At 38.8% G+C, this 19,233-nt stretch overlaps 1 protein-coding gene across 1 annotated transcript in view; it reads right to left on the bottom strand.

The window, feature by feature from the left end:
* Nucleotides 1-19,233, bottom strand: part of LOC121458915 (protein piccolo) — a 309,061-nt gene that overhangs the window by 267,561 nt on the left and 22,267 nt on the right. The window contains exon 4 of the mRNA XM_041668303.1: nucleotides 13,806-15,266. Within this exon, the coding sequence (XP_041524237.1) occupies nucleotides 13,806-15,266 (1,461 nt within the window). The remainder of the gene's footprint in view (nucleotides 1-13,805; nucleotides 15,267-19,233) is intronic.

A 19,233-nucleotide genomic window follows, 5' to 3' on the forward strand; every position in this document is an offset into this window, starting at 1 on the left:
CATCCATTTTGTTCCTGTTTTGAAACATTCATGGTTTTACTGCACATGGGGTGATAACTAAAGAGAATCTGTTTTCCCAGACTGGCAAACATATCAGAAACATATCTCTGCCTCAGCATCTCCCAATGAGTGTCTTCCAGAAAATGAATTCTGCCAAATAAAATTTCAAAATGTGATATATTTGGTTAAAAATATATCCTTCTTGCAAGACCACAGATAGCAGTAAGTTGCATATGTGTATATAATCCATGTCCCTAAATTGGATTAAACTGGAAACATTTTCAAACTCTGTTAATTCAAGGAGTATGTTTTTTCACATCTCCTGAGACTACATGTCTATAATTTTCATTTTCCATAAAGACAAAAGTAGTGGTAATTTATTCTCCATGCATACTATCTGATTCTATTTGTAATATTAATAAGCATGTGTACATTGCATTTGATTATCACAAGAACATTGCCTATGGGTGGCCTTGCACCTGATAAATGGATGGAATTTTGAAATAGAGGATTTCTTTCAAAAGCAGTCTCGAAACATGATCATTTGTTTTCGTGACTCAGTTGACACTGGAGCCCTTCAGACTGCTGTAAGTCCATTATATGGGACTCAAACGTTACATAATTAATTTTGCATGAATGTGATTTTAGAAAGGGTATTGTTTTCTTAAACTCATGTATTGCATAATGGAGTTGAAATAATGAATATGTGCCAGGTAATGAACATTAGAAGAAAACATAAACTTATTAGCAGGCATTCTCTCTGTGCAGCTGGTGTAAAGGCACACAATCAACAGGATGCTCTACCCAGCATTTCCTTGGGGTGTGCTTCTGCTTGAGCGCTCCTATGTTTAGCAAGCATGAAAGGAAAACTGCTATTACTCTGGGCTGATGAAGGAAGTGTGATGTGATATGTCAAAAACATCATTCCACACAGAAACTTATAAGTTTTCAATTTTAAAATAGTAAGCTAGAAATAACTGGAAAATATAAAAGTTATTTTAAAACCCTGAAAAACATTCAAAATTAATATAAATATAATTCCAGAAATTAAAAAGAAGACCGCTGCATTTCTTTTACCCTATTCTGCTTTGCTTGTTTATCATTATTTATCTTCATCATAATTACTAATTTATTATTATATTAGATTCTATTAGTATTCTCACTAGAGAAATAATGGGTGTGATTTAGGTGGGTGGGGAAGTGAGGAGGAGCTGGAGGGAGCTATGCACCTTGAAACCATAATCAGAATATATTGTAGGAAAAGAATCTATTTTCAATTTTTAAAAAAGGATAACGTTTATAACCATCATTGGCCTATTACTTCCATCAGCTACTAAGTTATTAATATTTAAGACAAAAATATTTTTGTCATTAGATTAGGTATATTTCTATAATGTGGCAAAAAATTTCAATAATGCCCACAAATGCTTGTCCATAATAAAGGTTACTAAATTGATTTCAAAGCACATACGTATGTGAGAATATACAGCCCATCCAATGAGGTAAGAGAATATACATTAAATCTTACAGTATGTATTTTCTGCTAGAGGGGTACATGCTTGAATATGATACCATGAGCTTCACAAATTTTGATACTTAATTTTGTTTATAACTTTCATAAAGCAAGGATTTTTAATGAAGATAAAATAAATGTAGAAAAATTTTAGTACTGAATGTATAAAATATTTAGTATAGAATTAACTACTTTCCTTCAGGCACCAACACTTTACATATTTTCCATGATCCTAATTTTTTACCATTAACACTGAAAGCTGAAGTGGTTGGTTAAGAGCCAAACCCAAGAATAAGAGTGTTTATGAAACCTACTCTCGGCTCAACGACTGATGCCAATCAAAGACGGCGTACTTTTCATTTTCATCCGTCTTAGGACGACAGTTCAGTCTTTCGCTTCATTTGAGTAGGGTTTGCAATATTAGATAGAAGTTCATAATAATGTCCTATATACTTTGCAGTATACATAAGCACTGCAAGACCCTGGCTTCTCATTACCCTGGCAATTTGTCAGGGTTATGTTCACAGTAGGCAGCCATAAAGCCAGCTCTATGGTAAAGAGAGAACTTTAGCTTGCTACTTGCCTTGAAAGTATGACTTTCACAAGCAGGGTATTCCTCAAATTGACCAAAGCCCACTATGTTCACGCTAACATTCCAGCTGCACACCGCACCACTCTCCATAGGGTGGGCAGGGCGGAGGACCAAATACAATTCTCCTGCGCTGTTGTACCACGGTGTCAGCATTCACACTCTGACCCGGGAACAAGGTATTTACAGCTGCAAGACGTACAAGGTCAAATTCCAGCCTAGGAAATACCCTACTATAGGACCCTTTAGCCAAGATTCATTTGCTACTTAATATATTTAAATACCAAAAGTGGTTTTATAAAAAATAGAAGGTACTGGAACTGTGAAACGCTCTTCAAATGGGAACTTGATCAGAAAATATTGTATGAATAAAACTACTTCAGATAAGAAAAGAGCTAAAGGATTTAGAAAAGAGAATTGATTTAATGGAAGTCTATTATATGATTAAAGTGCCTCCATGAATCAAGAATGAAAACAATGAGTTGTTTAGCAAATAATCTGGAGTCAAGTGTTTGTGTATTTGAATAAATGATATTAAATTTTTCATCTACCATGTGCCAAAATTTATAAAAAAATCTAACATAAAAACTACAGATATTTATAAAGAAATACTAAAGACCACTTTTATAAACAAACGGAAGCAGACAGTTTTATAAAAATATGTTGTCTGACAAATATTTTAAAAATGTAATTATATAATGAGAAAAGAATAAATAATATTAATAACAAATGTTACAGAAGTAAAGTATCATCTTAAGATATATTAACAAAGAATCAGACTATGTAAAAGACACATAAAATTTTCCAAAACTAACATTAACATAAACAGTTTAAAAAATATTAGTAGATGATAAACTCATGATATTGATATAACTTACAGGCAAAAATAGTAATATATATTAAGATAAATCCTAGATCACTGCCTACTTTATTAAAGAAAAAATATTACTTTTATTATTCAATTAATAAAGTTTTTAATGTAAGATGGATAACCATCAAGAAAATAAAACACTGAAAATATAATATCTTCAATATGCAGTAGTACTAGCATTCTATATTTCTAACATAATCTGTCTTTTAATAATGACCTCAAAGTTGAAATATTTCACCCAAATGCACTTGAAGTTCACAAACAGACTCATAATCTTTGAAAGATAAACTTAGAACAGAAAAGACAACAGAGAACATAAGGTCAAAATGTTTGATATGGCCACAGCATGTAGTGTGGTTACTGCTATTAATTATTATCAAGACCTAAGAACCCTGATCTTCAGATCAATTTCGACATTCATTTTGTGTCTGTTGACAATGAGAGCACTGAAATCTCTCCATTCAAAGGAGAATGCAGTAGCCACCAGCTATCTTGTATGATATAGTGATTCCTGGGAAAGGTAAATAGATAGACTTAGAAGAAATATAAGGTATCAGTGCACTTCTCATGTAGAGAGACAAGTACATCCTACATGGAGGCAGATACAGTATATGTTTGCACAACTGCAGTTGGGCAATCAAAGACAATGTTGAGTAATATTTGCTGAAAAATTAATGAGTCATTTTATATTGTTCATACTACCCTTTGAGTTGACTAGTTTTATATCAGTCTGTCATAGGCTAGAGTTTGGAAGAGAAAACTTCAGTTGGTAAAAATGCACCCACTAGATTGAACTTTGGGTAAGTTTTTGGTGCAGGTACTTGATTGATGATTGGTGTGTGAGGGCCCAAATCACTGTGGCTGGTTCCATCCCTGGACTAGTGGTGCTGGGTTTTATAAGAAAGCAGGATGAGCAAGCCATGGAAGCAAGTTATTAAGCAGCGCTCCTCTATCCCTCTGCACCCACTCCTGTCTCCAGGTTCCGGCTACAGTCTCTGCTTCCTGGTTCCTGCCTTGAGTTCCCTGGCCTGACTTCCCTCAATGATAGACTGCCACCTGGAAGTGTGAGATCAAATAAACTCTCCAAGTTATTTTTGGTCACGGTGTTTTATCACAGCAGCAGAAACCACAGTTAAGACATGCTTTAAAATGAAAGTTAAAATACAACCTAACTTGAGCCAGCCACTTGGTGTTCATAAGTACAGAGACTATTGCATCTGATGGTCTATCTCTAGCAAAACAGAAACACACATTCAAAACTGGCTAGAATATTACTCAGATACTGTGGAGAATAAGGTTAAGATTGCACAGTCTCAGAAATGCTGAACTAGAAGCATGACAGAAGACACTCTGAAACAATGATGGGAGAAAACATCTAACTCGTGTGTGTGTGTGTGTGTGTGTGTGTGTGTGTAGTACACACATTATATATAGTATATAAAATGACTATTTTTATATTTTATATACATTATATATAATACATATGATGACTAGTAGGACATAAGACTTCTACTGTATTTACTAACACATATAAATTTCTTGCAATTTTAACAAATATACTTTGTACTCTCACAATCAGATGGTATAAAAGAAGAGACATCATTTTATTATCTTGTCATATATCAGTGCTCAATTATTACCTGGAAAGATAAATCTTATATTACATAGTTTTATATCAAATTGATATAAACTGGTCATTAGGAAGGAGAGAGCCTCAATTGAGAAAATGCCTCCATAAGACAGACCTTTAGGCAAAGCTGTAGAGCATTGTCTTAATTAGTGATTAATTGTGGAGGTCCCAGCCTATGGCAGGTGATGCTATCCCTGGGCTAATGGTCCTGGGTTTTACAAGAAAGCAGACTGAGCAAGACAGAGGGAGTAAGTCAGTGAGCATCACCCCTCCACGGCCTCCGCATCAGCTCCTGCATCCAGGATCCTGCCTTGTTTGAGTTCCTGTCATTGTTTCCTTCAGTGGTGAACAGCAATATGAAAGTGGAAGCCAAATACAAACTGTCCTTCACAACGTGCTTTCATCATGGTGTTTGATGGTAGCGACAGAAACTTGACTAAGACACACAGTGATGCTGAGGTCTATGCTTCTGATTCCCCAAAACTACCTCATCCTTACAAACAAGCCATGCAACACAGACACATTGTTCCATGGAAAACAATGCTTTTTTTCTTATATCCCCATATTTACAAAGTTGTAGGAGTTAAAATTCTAGAAATTACCAAATGAAGTATGAGCAAGAGAGTGTAGAGCAAGTGGTATTTGTTCTCTAGTTCCATTGGCTTATTTAAACAAATAGAGTAAAGACAGTATGGACTTGGCTCCTAAAGTAAATCTTTGTTGTTTAAGAACTCTATGTCTCTCATTCTCAGTTGAATTCCTAAAATGGGGCTTAAATTATCACATAAAGTCATGGAAGAAAAGTGTGTAGCCCAATGTTTTTCTGCATTAAAATACTTGCTTTATGAAAGTAATGAGATGAGGGAACAGTTGATATCAGGTTGATTTCAAACACTGTCTACACAAAATTTTCAATGAACCACAGTCACACTTATCCTACATCTGAAGTTTAAAACGAAAGTATAAAAAAATACTAATCAAGACAAACATTTTTGTAACATTTTCAGACTTCCAGATGAATAGCTACTGTTTTAAACAATAATCAAAGTTCAGAGAGTCTACGTGAAAAAGAAATCCCTGTGAACTATAGTTCTGCATTCTCTTTTATAATAATTCATTATTTTATTTGTGTGTAATTGAAATGATGAAAAAAGCTGTTTAATAAGTTGTCAAATAATAAGTTATTCTGGATTATGCAAAAAGAAATTTCGTGAATGAGTGGAGGAGATGAGTGAAAGAGGTTAGTGGAGGAGGTGCATGGAGGTGAGTGGAGGTGAGTGGAGGAGGTGAGTGGAGGAAGTAAGTGGAGGAGGTGCGTGGAGGAGTTGAGTGGAGGAGGTGAATGGAGGAGGTGAATGGAGGAGGTGAGTGGAGGAGGTTAGTGGAGAAGGTGAGTGGAGGTGAGTGGAGAGGTGAGTGGAGGAGGTGAATGGAGGAGGTGAATGGAGGTGAGTGGAGGAGGTTAGTGAAGAAGGTGAGTGGAGGTGAGTGGAGAGGTGAGTGGAGGAGGTGAGTAGAGGAGGTGAGTGGAGAAGGTGAGTGGAGGTGAGTGGAGAGGTGAGTGGAGGAGGTGAGTAGAGGAGGTGAGTGGAGAAGGTGAGTGGAGGTGAGTGGAGGTGAGTGGAGGAGGTGAGTGGAGGTGAGTGGAGAGGTGCGTGGAGGAGGTGAATGGAGGAGGTGAATGGAGGTGAGTGGAGGAGGTGCGTGGAGGAGGTGAGTGGAGGTGAGTGGAGAGGTGAGTGGAGGAGGTGAGTAGAGGAGGTGAGTGGAGAAGGTGAGTGGAGGTGAGTGGAGGAGGTGAGTGGAGGTGAGTGGAGAGGTGAGTGGAGGAGGTGAATGGAGGAGGTGAATGGAGGTGAGTGGAGGAGGTGAGTGGAGGAGGTGAATGGAGGAGGTGAGTGGAGGAGGTAAATGGAGGTGAGTGGAGGAGATGAGTGGAGGTGAGTGGAGGTGAGTGGAGGAGGTGCGTGGAGGAGGTGAGTGGAGGAGGTGAGTGGAGGTGAGTGGAGGAGGTGCGTGGAGGAGGTGAGTGGAGGAGGTGAGTGGAGGAGGTGAGTGGAGGTGAGTGGAGGAGGTGAGTGGAGGAGGTGAGTAGAGGAGGTGAGTGGAGGTGAGTGGAGGAGGTGAGTGGAGGAGGTGAATGGAGGAGGTGAGTGGAGGAGGTAAATGGAGGTGAGTGGAGGAGGTGAGTGGAGGTGAGTGGAGGAGGTGAGTGGAGGAGGTGAGTGGAGGAGGTGAATGGAGGTGAGTGGAGGTGAGTGGAGAATAGTGGAGGAGGTGAGTGTAGGAGGTGAGCTGAGGAGATGTGAGTGGTGGATGAGTGGAGCAGGTGAGATGGAGATGCTACCTGCTTTCATATCTACCAAGAGAATTTGATACACTGTTATCTTTGTTCTTTATTTAATACAAGCAAATTTTTCTTATGAAACATTCAAAATATAAATCTTATGTACAAAATTCTGCTGATTTAGAATAAAATAATAACCTAAATCTCTAATAAAAGTATAATATATATGGTGAAATATAAACCCACAGAATTAATTCATATTTCTTCATTTAGACAATACTAAAGGTGTTAAATGACTTATATGGTCACTGAGATATGTAGCTACCCTATAGAATCCATCCAAAATGAGGACTGTAAGGAAAAATTAATTTCTTAAAAATTGAGCAAAACTCCTCAATTTTAAATCTGTATTTGACTATTGAAAATAAATATCATTCAAGAAAGAAAACAAATTTATCTTGAAATTGAATAACTTTATCATCTATAACCACATTATAAATGTTGTTATAAAAGTTGCACTAGGGATCTCTGTCAGAAAGGTCAGAAATGCCAACCCAGACTACAGAGTTCCACCATGTGCTTCCTCTGGAACTGATTATTAGTAGAGTCCTTTATTCATAATTGATCTGGGATCATCTAGCTTTTAATTTTTGTGCATACTTGCACCAATAGACATACTTTAAAACAGTTTTTAGTGCTGCATATGCTTTTTACAGTATTAAGTAATGTTGATGAATGTGGATGAAAGATATTATGCATTGCTAAACTAATGTGTTTCATCTTTTCTAGACCAGCTGTAAGTGATGCAGAATGCAGAAGCCACCTCAGCTAAAGAGAAAGAACTGAGAGGATCACCATCTACCACTGGGTCTTAATAGCTCAAAAGTCTCATTTGTTGCCTAGTGACAAATATATGCTAGCTATTTCTACACCATTTAGGCCATGCAAAATCAGCTTGCTAAGAAAGCAAAATCATGACTCTAGGACTTCATTCAGCATGAAGAAATACATTTCATGTTGTCTTATTTTCATGATAAAAGTTACTTCAGAAAAGAGAGGCAAAAAAAAAAACCAACAAAAACAAATACCCACAAAAACGATAGTTTGGCATCTTTTGCATTTGAACTAAATGAGAATTACTAAAATTTAGAAGGGAAAGACATTGCCAGCCTAGACTGTTTTGCTCAGTATCTTTCCAGATTGGTTCATTGCAGCTCTTTTTTGGAAGATATACTGCAAATTTTAAAACTTCATCCAAGATAAACCACATTTTGCTTGGACAAAAATTAAGACTAAAAGAACTGTGTTTTGCTACTAGAGGTTAACAGATTATAGCACCATTTATGCAAACTGGATGTTACACAGTTAAACAGTAAAGCTCAGGCTAGACATTAGATGCACCCCAGGGTCCACCAGAAGGAAGACTTTGGTACTCCTCAGGACCAGTGAGGGATGATGCGCAAGAGGATCAGGAAGCAGCCTTAGGACAGCTGTATTCGGGAAGGGGTGGACAGGTGGGATACTTTTGGTTGCTCCCAATACAAATCTACAATGGCTGTCTTTTCACTGCCAGAGAAAGGAGAGGAAAAAAAGTATGACAGGAAGGCACTATGGAACAGCAAGGAAAGCATCTGTCTCCGTCATGGGGATAAGAGAAACAGAGACTTGGTGCATAGTTATATATGCTAGAAAATAAATAGAAAACTCTGACTCTATCCAAAGGAACATCATTTCTTTGTACTTAAGGAATAAGTGTGAATATTTTGAGAATATTCCTTCTGAACTAATAGTACAGTAACACCGAATCACAAGAAAAATATATCACAAATAGAGCTTAAAAACATAGAGATTAAATGAAGATTAGAAGTACATGCTTTCCTGCTGTGGGACAATGGCTTTATACCCCGTAAAGATCTGTCAGTTATATTGGTTTAATGAAATGCTGATTGCCAGTAGCTAGGCAGGAACTATAGGTGGGGCGACTGGAACAGGAGAATTCTGGGAAGAGAAAAGGCTCAGTCTACAGTCATCACCCAGACAAGGAGGACACAAGATTAGAATGCCTCACTGATAAAAGGTACCAAGCCACATGGCTAATACAGACAAGAATTATGGGTTAATGTAAGATATAAGAATTAGTTAATAAAAAACCTGAGCTCATATATAATTATATATATAATAACTATAATAATATAATTAATATAGGCCTCTGTGTGTTTCTTTGGGACTGAATGGCTGCGGGACCGGATGGGACAGAAATCTCTGTCAACACTTTCCCAATTAAAAAACAAACAAACAAAATGATTTAGTAGTAACAGTGGGCTCATGTTGTAAATTAAGCCTAAATAGTTAGAACTATTTGGACACATATAAATCTGCCTAATAGAATACATTTACATATGTGCTGGGTGTATATCTGTAAAGGCATACAGACACGCAGACACACTGTATCATCAACCTTTTCAGGGTGTATATCTGTAAAGGCATACAGACACGCAGACACACTGTATCATCAACCTTTTCAGGGTGTATATCTGTAAAGGCATACAGACACGCAGACACACTGTATCATCAACCTTTTCAGGGTGTATATATGTAAAGGCATATAGACACGCAGACACACTGTATTATGAACCTTTGCAGCTAGCTCATCTGGCATTCCTCTAAAGCTTTGGGAGCAATAATAACATAAATATTTGAACATAAAATAAAAGAACTAACTTTCATTCACTTCGTTAATATTAGACTAGCCAGTAGCTTATACCCACAGCAGAGGTAAGCCTTCTACCAACTGAATGAATCCTTTACCATAGTCATGGGCAAGAACACTGGTCATTTTTGCTGTATCAAAATCTCCTCTCCCCTGCAACACCGTCTTCTAAACGCAAGGAAATGACTGCAGAGCACAATAATGTGAAGAATGATCGATATTTTATATCCTGCTGGGCCATATTTAAAATAGGATCTCACTTAAACTATCTAAAAGCTTTAGACAACTTATACCTTAAACTTATCCAAAATTAAAGTTCCACACAGGCTGGCTAATTCTGCAATCTATTCAAATGATTTCCTTTCCAAACTCTGACCTTCAAGGCATGATTAAACAACATCCAGAATATCAGAGATTGCCCAGGAAGAGTTCCCGACTCTGTACTCAAGGACTTCTCATGTCAATACTGCGAACTCTGACAGAATGTTAATAATCATGATAGGTCAAATGTGGTAAATGCACATCAGTACATAAACAAATAGTGTTGGTGTGTATATAAACAGATATACGCAACACTGTATGTGTGTTATAAGGCACAATCCTTCTCTTACTCTATATGCATGATTACGTTAAAAAAATATAGAAATTACAGCTTTGTTTTCAGTAGTGCTGTTTTGCTTTACAGCTATTTCAATAAACGCATTGTGTTGACACCATAAGGCTCCTCATTAAAGGGTACAATTTTTTAACAGCTTAGATAAATGCAGCTGTACTAGAAAAACAAAAATTATACTGCGGATGAATGTACACAGACACACATACACACACACACAAATGCTCTTCTAAAACTATGAGGAAATTAAATTTTGCTTTGTGTTTTACATTTATACTGGAGTTAATTTGCAGGCAATAAGAACAGTTAACACTCACAAAGGGCTGAGGAAACAATATGTATCTTCCTTGAAAAATGAATGTTAATTAGCAAGGCTCATCACAGCTGAGAAAACAAACCTGCTGAATCCTGCAGCGAAGGTGCCTTCACATGGTGTTAGCAAAGTCATGGCAACCTCCTGTGCTTTCAAAGTGAGCAACTAAAACGTTCTATGCTTGTTTATTAAAGAATTGGAAAGTCTTTCTAGGTCCATCCATTTACCTGTGTTTGAAGAAAAGTTGGAGCGGGGGTACCTGAACCTGGGAGAGGCTGAGGGAGGAAATGGAAAAGGGAAAGTGAGGTAATTTTATTTTAATTAAAATTTATTTTTAAAAAATCAGAGCCCAAATAATAAGACCAACCCTAAGGATTCTCTGACATCCAAACCTCTTCAGCTCTGCCTGATTGACTCACAAGATTAGACACAGTGGACTGAAAGAGCCCTTCAGTAGATTTGATTTGCGTAAAAGTGATGGACACATCTATCATTCTGCATGAAACTCAAAACCAAATGGACCAAAGACCTCAACATCAATCCAGATCCACTGAACCTGATAGAATTGAAAGTGAGAAATTGCCTTGAATTTGGGACAGGAGACTACTTCCTAAATATAATACCAGTAGCACAGACACCAAGATCAACACTTAATAAATGAGACCTCATGAAATTGAAAAACTTCTGTAAGGCAAACGACACCATCATAGGACAAATCAGTACCCTCAGGATGGTAGAAGTTTTTCATCAACCGCACATCTGACAAAGGGCTGATTTTCAAAATAAAGACTCAAGAAACTAGATGTCAAAATACCAAACAATCCAATTAAAAATGGGGTACAGATCCAAATAGAAAATTCTCAAAAGAGGAATCTCAAATGGACAAGAAACACTTAAAAAAATACTCAACATCTTTAGTCATCAGGGAAATGTAAATCAAAACGACTCTGAGATTCCATTTTACACTTGTCAGAATGGCTAAGATCAAAATCACAAGTGACAGCTAATGCCAGAGAGGCTGTGGAGCAAAGAGAACACTTCTCCATTGCTGGTAGGAGTGAAAACTTGTACAGCCATTTTGGAAATTAGTAAGACAGTTTCTCAGAAAAGTAGGAATCAATCTACCACAAGACCCAGCAATGCTATTCTTGGACATATACCCAAAGGATGCCCAATCCTTCCACAAGGTACTTGCTCAACTATGTTCATAGCAACTTTATTCATAATAGCCAGAACCTGGAAAAACATAGATGTCCCTCAACCAAGGAATGGATAAAGAAAATGCCAAGCTAGGGAGATGGCTCAGAGGTTAAGAGCACTGGCTGCTCTCCCATAAGTCCTGAGTTCAATTCTCAGCAACCACATGGTGACTCACAACCATCTATAATGAGATCTGGTGCCCTATTCTGGCATGCACACAATTAATGCAAGCAGAACAGTATAAATAATAAAAAGTAAATCTTTTAAAAAAATGTGGTACATTTATACAAAGGAATATTACACAGCTGTTAAAATCAATGACATCATGAAATTTGCAGGCAAATGGGTACAACAGAAAAACCATCCTGAGTGTGGAAGGCAAGACTCAGCAGGACAAACATGTATGTACTCACTCCTAAGTGAATATTAGCTGTAAAATAAAGCATAACTATGTTACAATCCACAGACCCAGAGAGACCAATTATCAAGAAGGGTTGGGGGGGGGTGGAAGCCCGGATCTCACTGGGAAGGGGAAATAGAAGAGATTTCATGAATGGATCGAGGGCAGGTGGGGGAGTAATCAGGGACCAGGTTGGAGAATGGATGGATGGGGAGAGTACGGAAACGGGGGGATTTCAGAGTCAGGTAAAAGCCTGCTGCAGGGGCATCTCCAGGAACCTACAAGATGACCCCAGTTTCTGTCTCTGTGTTTTTATTAACCGTGCTTCAGTTCACAGAGACTGGAGCCTGCATGGGACTGACCTAGGCCCTCTGAACATATGTGACAGGTGTGTAGCTTCATCTTCTTTCGGGACTCCTAACAGTGGAAGCAGAGACTGTCTTTTGTCTCTGTTTCTGGTTTGGAACCCTTTCCTCCTACCTAGACCAGCCTTAATGAAAGAGGGGGTGTCTAGTCTCACTGCAACTTGATTTACCATGGCTGGTTGGTATACACTGGAGGTCTGCCCTTTTCTGAAGAGTGACAGAAGAGGAGGAGTGGATAGTGTTGGGTAGGTTGGTGGGAAGGACCAGGAGGAAAGGACGAAGGGGAAATTGTAGCCAGGAAGTAAAATAATTAATTAAATAAATAATAAATGTAAAAAAAAATATAATAAAAATGATATAAGGTGATGGACAGTTATTTTAATTTTTGAAATATTTATTAAGGCAATGCTTTATTTATCTAACATAGGAATGATCATTTAACCCTTGAGTGACCTATAGCCAAAGATTCTAATATTGCCTTAGCATAATACCAGTTCTTATCCACTCATTCTTTTCCAGCTATATGATCAGGTAGAGAGTCACCAACTGCATTTTGGTTATTTACATTGTAGAGAGGATGTTCTTGACACAAACTCATTAGAGTGTCTTCTCGCTAGTCACAGAGGACATTGGCCTTCCACAGCTCCCAGAAATGTACTCTATTATCTCAGCAGACGGCACCACCAACAGATACAGAGAAAATTTAAACAAACACACGAGAACTACTAACTTTACTAGACAGTATCCTTAACTGACACCAAGGTTTTAACAGGGTTTGATTATACTGTATATGAATCTAATCTACTAAAGTTCTGTTTGAAAATGCATTAAAGGCCATAGCATGACATCACCTCAGAGGCTCAAGCAAGGATGGTGGGTTCCAAGCCAGCCTGGCCTGAACAGCAAGATCCCGAGATCAAAGGAAGGCAAGACGAATTTCAGCAATGCACTGCATTTAAGACAAGAAATGGGTTGTAGAAAATGACAACTATGCATTACAATTTTTTCTGGACTTCCCATATGGAAATGGAAGAGCCTTGGCATGGGTTCTAACTCATAAAATACTGAGGTCATTATCATTTTAATTTTCTAACACATCCCATCTCTTACTTTTTGTGCAATAACCCATAAAAGCACAGAGATCAAAAACTCATAACAGTGTGGATGAAGGCAATTTTAACCTTTTCCAAGCTACCAATATTTATTTCTTTTTTTCAGTAGAAACATACTTCATTGCTCAGAAATTTGGGTTCCCAACTATTCAGAACAAACTGACATATATTCTCAACCATATGTAATGTAGGTGTTGCTTACCTCCGTCAAGTGGGGCGTTGGGTTAAATCCACAGAGACTGCACACTTGACTTTTGCACTCTGTACAAGTGTTGAAGTTGGGAGGATCCTGAGAGCCTATGTTGAGTTCAGTTTTGCAGAGCGGACAGGTTGGCTCCGATTTGGTGGTCTTGTCAGGCTCAGCCGGTGGGGGTTTGCTGACCTTACTGGGTGGGGGCTTCTTGTCTTTTTCTAGCCTCTTTGCTGCTGGAGCTTGCTCGGGTTTGGACTCTAAGCTCTCAGCGGCCGGAGCCTTTGTTTCCTTCTTCACAGGTGGCACCTTGGCAGGTGCTGGTGGGAGCTGACCTGTGGGTTTAGGAGCTGCAGGGGTCTGTGATGGAGTCGGGGCTTGCTTCGTTGGGGCTGCCGGCCCAGTCTGTGGATGAGATCCGGGCTGGCCTGCTGTCGAAATTAAGTTTGATGCTTGGCTAAAGATGGATGCTCCAAACCCGAACAGCTTCCCTGTCACAGTTTCTTGAGGAGTTGTAGGTTGTGATTTGGGGGCGTCGGTGATACTACCCAGATTCAAACTGAACCGCCTTGGTTGCTCCTGAGGCTTTAGGGGCTGGTGAGATGGGGGTGTAGCTTGACTAGGGGTAGGTCGTGGGCCAGAGGGTGTCGGTGACCCTTTTGGCACTGGCTTGGCATCTGGTTTCGGACTCATCTTGGTTTGTGCTTTCTTAGGCTCTTCCTTTCTGGGAGTTGGATCAACGTGTTTTGGATCCTTGCTCTCAGAACTGGGCCCCGGATGTGAAATAATTTTTGAGTCTGACGCAGGCCTAGGCATGGCTTTAGAATCAGATGGGGTGCTTTTTTCTCCTGTTGGTGGGAAACTGTGGGAAGGTTTGGCAGAGTCCGTTTTCAAAGGAGGGGCTGTTTGCACTTGAGCCTGTGGCTGCACCTGAGAGCTCGGAACATCGGGCCTTGTTGTTGCCACCGCTGAAGATTGAACGTCAGCGCGCGGCTCTGCCGTCTTGGGCTGCTTTGGTTTAACATCTGCAACAGGTGCCTTGGCTTGTTCAGGTAGGGGTGCAGAAGGCTCCTTGGGAGGGGCTGGCTCAGGTAAGGCCTCTGCCACTGGAGGCTTTGGGGTTGTAGCTGGGGTAGGTCCGTGAAGGGTTGGCTGCTTCACCAGCAGCGGTGGCTTTTTCGACTCAGGGGCTTTGGGGCTGTCCTGTTTGGGTGGAGGTTCCTTCTTGGGGGAAGCAGGCTGTGATGGTACCGGTGGCTTGCTGGCCGCGGCTGCAGGAGGTACAGAGGCAGCCTTCGGTGGAGGTTCCTTCTTGGGGGAAGCCGGCTCTGATGGTACCAGTGGCTTGCTGGCCGCGGCTGCAGGAGGTACAGAGGCAGCCTTAGGGCTGGGCTTGGGTGAGGATGGGATTGGAGCCAGTTCACCTCCCAGAGCTCTTTGCATCTGACAGTTTAAACAGAGCCATTCTTTGATCTGCAAATAACATACAAGCATCGTCACTAAGATAACACTGCAAAAACACAAACGTTTTCATAGCATGCATGTTGCCATGTAACTCGTTATTCCAAAGATCAAATATAGTCGTTTTAATCAAACATGCAAAATTTCACTTTATGGAAGATAACGAACCGCAGAGACTAAAGCACGCTATGTTTTAGGGGAAGTAAATAGGAAAACAGCATGATTTTACTCTATTCTGCCTCCAGTGCGCATCCTGGCATTCTTCACCCACGATTTGCTCAGATAGGTTAGTTCCAGAAATAGAAAGTAATACGTAATAAAAACCATGAATTTTAACTTCTTAGAGTCCATTAATATATGATGACATGTATTTTTCTGCTCCTGGCTCATCACCGGGTTTTAGTTACACAAGCCCGAGGAGGCTCGTCAACTTATGAAACATTGCTGATTTGTTAAGGTAGAGCATCTTCACTTCTACTTCAAGTCAACATAGTCACACAGGGGGGCAATAAAGTTAACCAAGCTAAGCTGGAAAGAGTCTTTGATTATCATAAATAGCATGATTTAGCAAAGAAAATGTTGATTCCCTGTAAAGTTTATCAAGATGATTTAAGGTAAGTGTTTCAGATAGTAGATAATGTATATGAGTGTGTTTAAACTAGAGAAGGGGGAGGGAGAGCAAGAGAAATGTACATAGGTGAGAGAGATACATGTATGTATACACATGCACAATTACGCCCATATTTCATATGTCGTTGACTGGGAACACATGTGGAGTTTAATATAACAAATTATAAGACAATCAAAAGGGTAACTATTTAACATTTTGTATGATTCCAAAAATACTTACCACAGACTACTTTAAGTATTATCAGAAAAAATATAATTTTGATTTCTGTCATTATCTAATCCTGTCCATCCAGGGTAACCAGTACTAACAGTTTGGAAACAAAACTCTCTGTACATAATGCAGCATGATGAGGAAAAGGAGTATATCAATCATAGGTATTGGGGAAATGCCAGGCAGTACAAAAGAGTCACATGTTGGCTGGACAAGCAACATATTCTTTATTTGCAAGTAATTGTCTTTTGGAATAAAATTTAATTAATCTTTCCTAAGACTTATAAAAGTATTTTTTCTTCTTTGATTTATTTATTTTCGAGACAAGGTATTGCTGCATAATCTACCTACCTCAGTCTTCTGAGTACTGGGATTATAGGTGTGTTCAAATAAAATTGTTTCAATCCATAAACAGCAAACGTAAGACCGGACAACTCTAAAATGTCATATTTCCATTTTAAATATTACATTAAAAATTAAAAAAACACCCACGGTAAGTAGCTATGTATTCCTTAAGTTTTTAAAAATATTTCTCGGGTAGGCCAAACCTGCCTCAGACTGGCTCCACAGCTGAGGAGCCCCTTGAACCTCTGATTTGCTGTGGATTAGATGCAGGAGTGTGAACCCAAGGCCCACACATGCTAGGTCAGCTCTGTGCAAACAGCTACACCTGCAGCTATTCTGCATCGATAGCTTTCATGTGTTGGAAGCATTTCAAAGAGTAAACAACGTTTGTACAAACAATGCTTGAAATCATAGAGTAACCAAATAGTCGCTGCTCCTGTAAATACTTTGGTGAAATTACTCTGAGGTATAGAGGAACTTTCATGCCACTTCCACACCTTTTTGATGAAGAAGGAGCCCTGTATATAAGTAGATTCCCACTATCCAGATTGCTAATTGTAAATGTTCTACTATTTACTTTTTCTGGCGTACTTTTCCAAATCCTGACATAATTAGCCAAATAAAAGAAGAACATATAATTAGATCCCTAAATCTTTGTAAGTATAGTGTATCCAATTTCCCACTGTCTTACAAAATATCCAAGTACATGGTGTGTCTCTGAGTTAATAAGTGTAAATTACAAATTTCTAGGGCGAATTCTTATGATGACCACTCCGTTTCATAGATATAAAATTTTGTCACTATTCATTCCTTCACTCAACTGTTTATTGAGGGCTCTGAATACTGCACAGGCCTCTGAAGGAAAGATCCAGAGTTCCACACCTACTGGCAGCTACAATACAGTGAAAGTTAGAAGATAAATGTTAAAGCATAATGCAACATTAAAATTTGTATCTGAAAATATTTTGTTGTTTCCTTCTTTCCTACTTGTTTCAGCCTCAGGTTGCTATCGGTAAAATATTTTTTGAGGAGACATTCTTGAACTTATGAGTAAAATTGTAAGTTATTTATGCCCATCATTGGTCCTTAAGTACATCTTTGGCCAACTTCAAAATTAATATAATACAACAACATATATAATGTCTGATATACATAAATTCAGGAAATGCCTTTTATATGGCCAAAACTAAGCGATCGGCTGTAGTTTATAAAAGTAAATACTTTTGTGTCTACTTAGACACAGAAAGTAGTTAGGGGAAGGAGAAAGGGTACATGTGTGGCCATCCATGCAGAGAATGCTCTTCTCTTAGCACACCTTTTCCTCAAGCACACTTGGCTATCCTCTCTTATCTATTTAATACACTGATTTTACTTTCTAAACAATGCATGAGACATTTCATCCTTCTATATTCTGCTTCACTTCTAGAATAAGAGTTTAAATCATTTGCCTAAACTATGATAATACAAACAGTCCTTTATCCTCTTAGGATGTTTTTAAAAAGAGTCTCCTTTTAACTTAATTCTACTAGCCATATCTGATGAGTATCTAAAGGAGTCTTATGTCAGTGCTTAACAGTGTTCGCACATGCATATAACACATACTCACATACTCACACACGCATGCACACACACATACATGCACACACACATATGCACACACAGGTAAATACTATCTTGTCCCTTAATACACTGAACAAATGGTAAAGCTCCAAATTATCCTCGGTATTAACATAATTATCCAAGAAAATTGTGAGCCAACTCTGACATTGATGCCAGTTAGATTTCCCACAAAGAACAGAGAGATTAATGAGCACAAGACAGAAATAATGCCACTGCCCTCTCTCTCCCAAATTTCACTGTCATATTTTTACTATAGTCACGTTACAATTATTGCCTACATATGTCTGCATTGGGTGTAAAAGATAATTCCCTGGTGTGGGAGGTTCTTCTGTCTGTGTGTTGCTTTTCTTTGTTAATGAATAAAGAAACTGCTTTGGCCTGTTGATAGGGCAGAACTTAGGTAGGCATGGAAGATGTAACTAAATGCTGGGAGGAAGAAGGCAGAGTCAGAGGGATGCCATGGAGCCGCCTGAGATAGATGTACTGAAGCCTTGCTGTTAGGCTATGACCTTGCGGTGATGCACAGATTAATAGAAATGGGTTAAATTAATACGTAAGAGTTAGCCCATAAGAAGCTAGAGCTAATGGGCCAAGCAGTGATTTAATTAATACAGTTTCTGTGTGATTACTTCAGGTCTAAGCTAGCCAGGCAGCCGGGAAGAACAAGCGGCCCTTCCTCCAACAATTCCCCATTTATTCTTTCACTTCTCCAAAGCAACTCTCTTTCATTGACCCTTACATCTCAAATAATGTATACTTCCATTAAGTAATATTGAAAATGAACAAGAGAAGTGCTCAACTTTAGCTTTTACTATCGAAATATGCCGCTGACGTTCTTATGTTAGTACTCACATAGCTATTCTATGGCGAGATCTATTTCCAAACTCCCCAAAGAATTTAAGCATCCAGTAGAAAAGGACTTTCTTATGTTTTTCCTGACCCCCAAAGTGTATTTGACCTTCTCAGCATCAGGAACATACAAATGTTTAGTTGATACAAGCTTTTGAAATTGCAAGTGTTTAATTTTGCTAACTGTGGCATTTATGTTTATGCTGTGTACCACAACTGTTAACACAGTCAGCATAGATGCTTTAATACTTATTTTCTGATTCCATGCATTTCTCACTAGTACTCTTAATTCTGGACATAGACAGTCACCCCAATATGTGTTCA

Source organism: Microtus oregoni, unplaced genomic scaffold (genome assembly GCF_018167655.1).
Source record: "Microtus oregoni isolate MIOR12 unplaced genomic scaffold, Mior012 000018F_ref0000195, whole genome shotgun sequence".
Classification (NCBI taxonomy): domain Eukaryota; kingdom Metazoa; phylum Chordata; class Mammalia; order Rodentia; family Cricetidae; genus Microtus; species Microtus oregoni.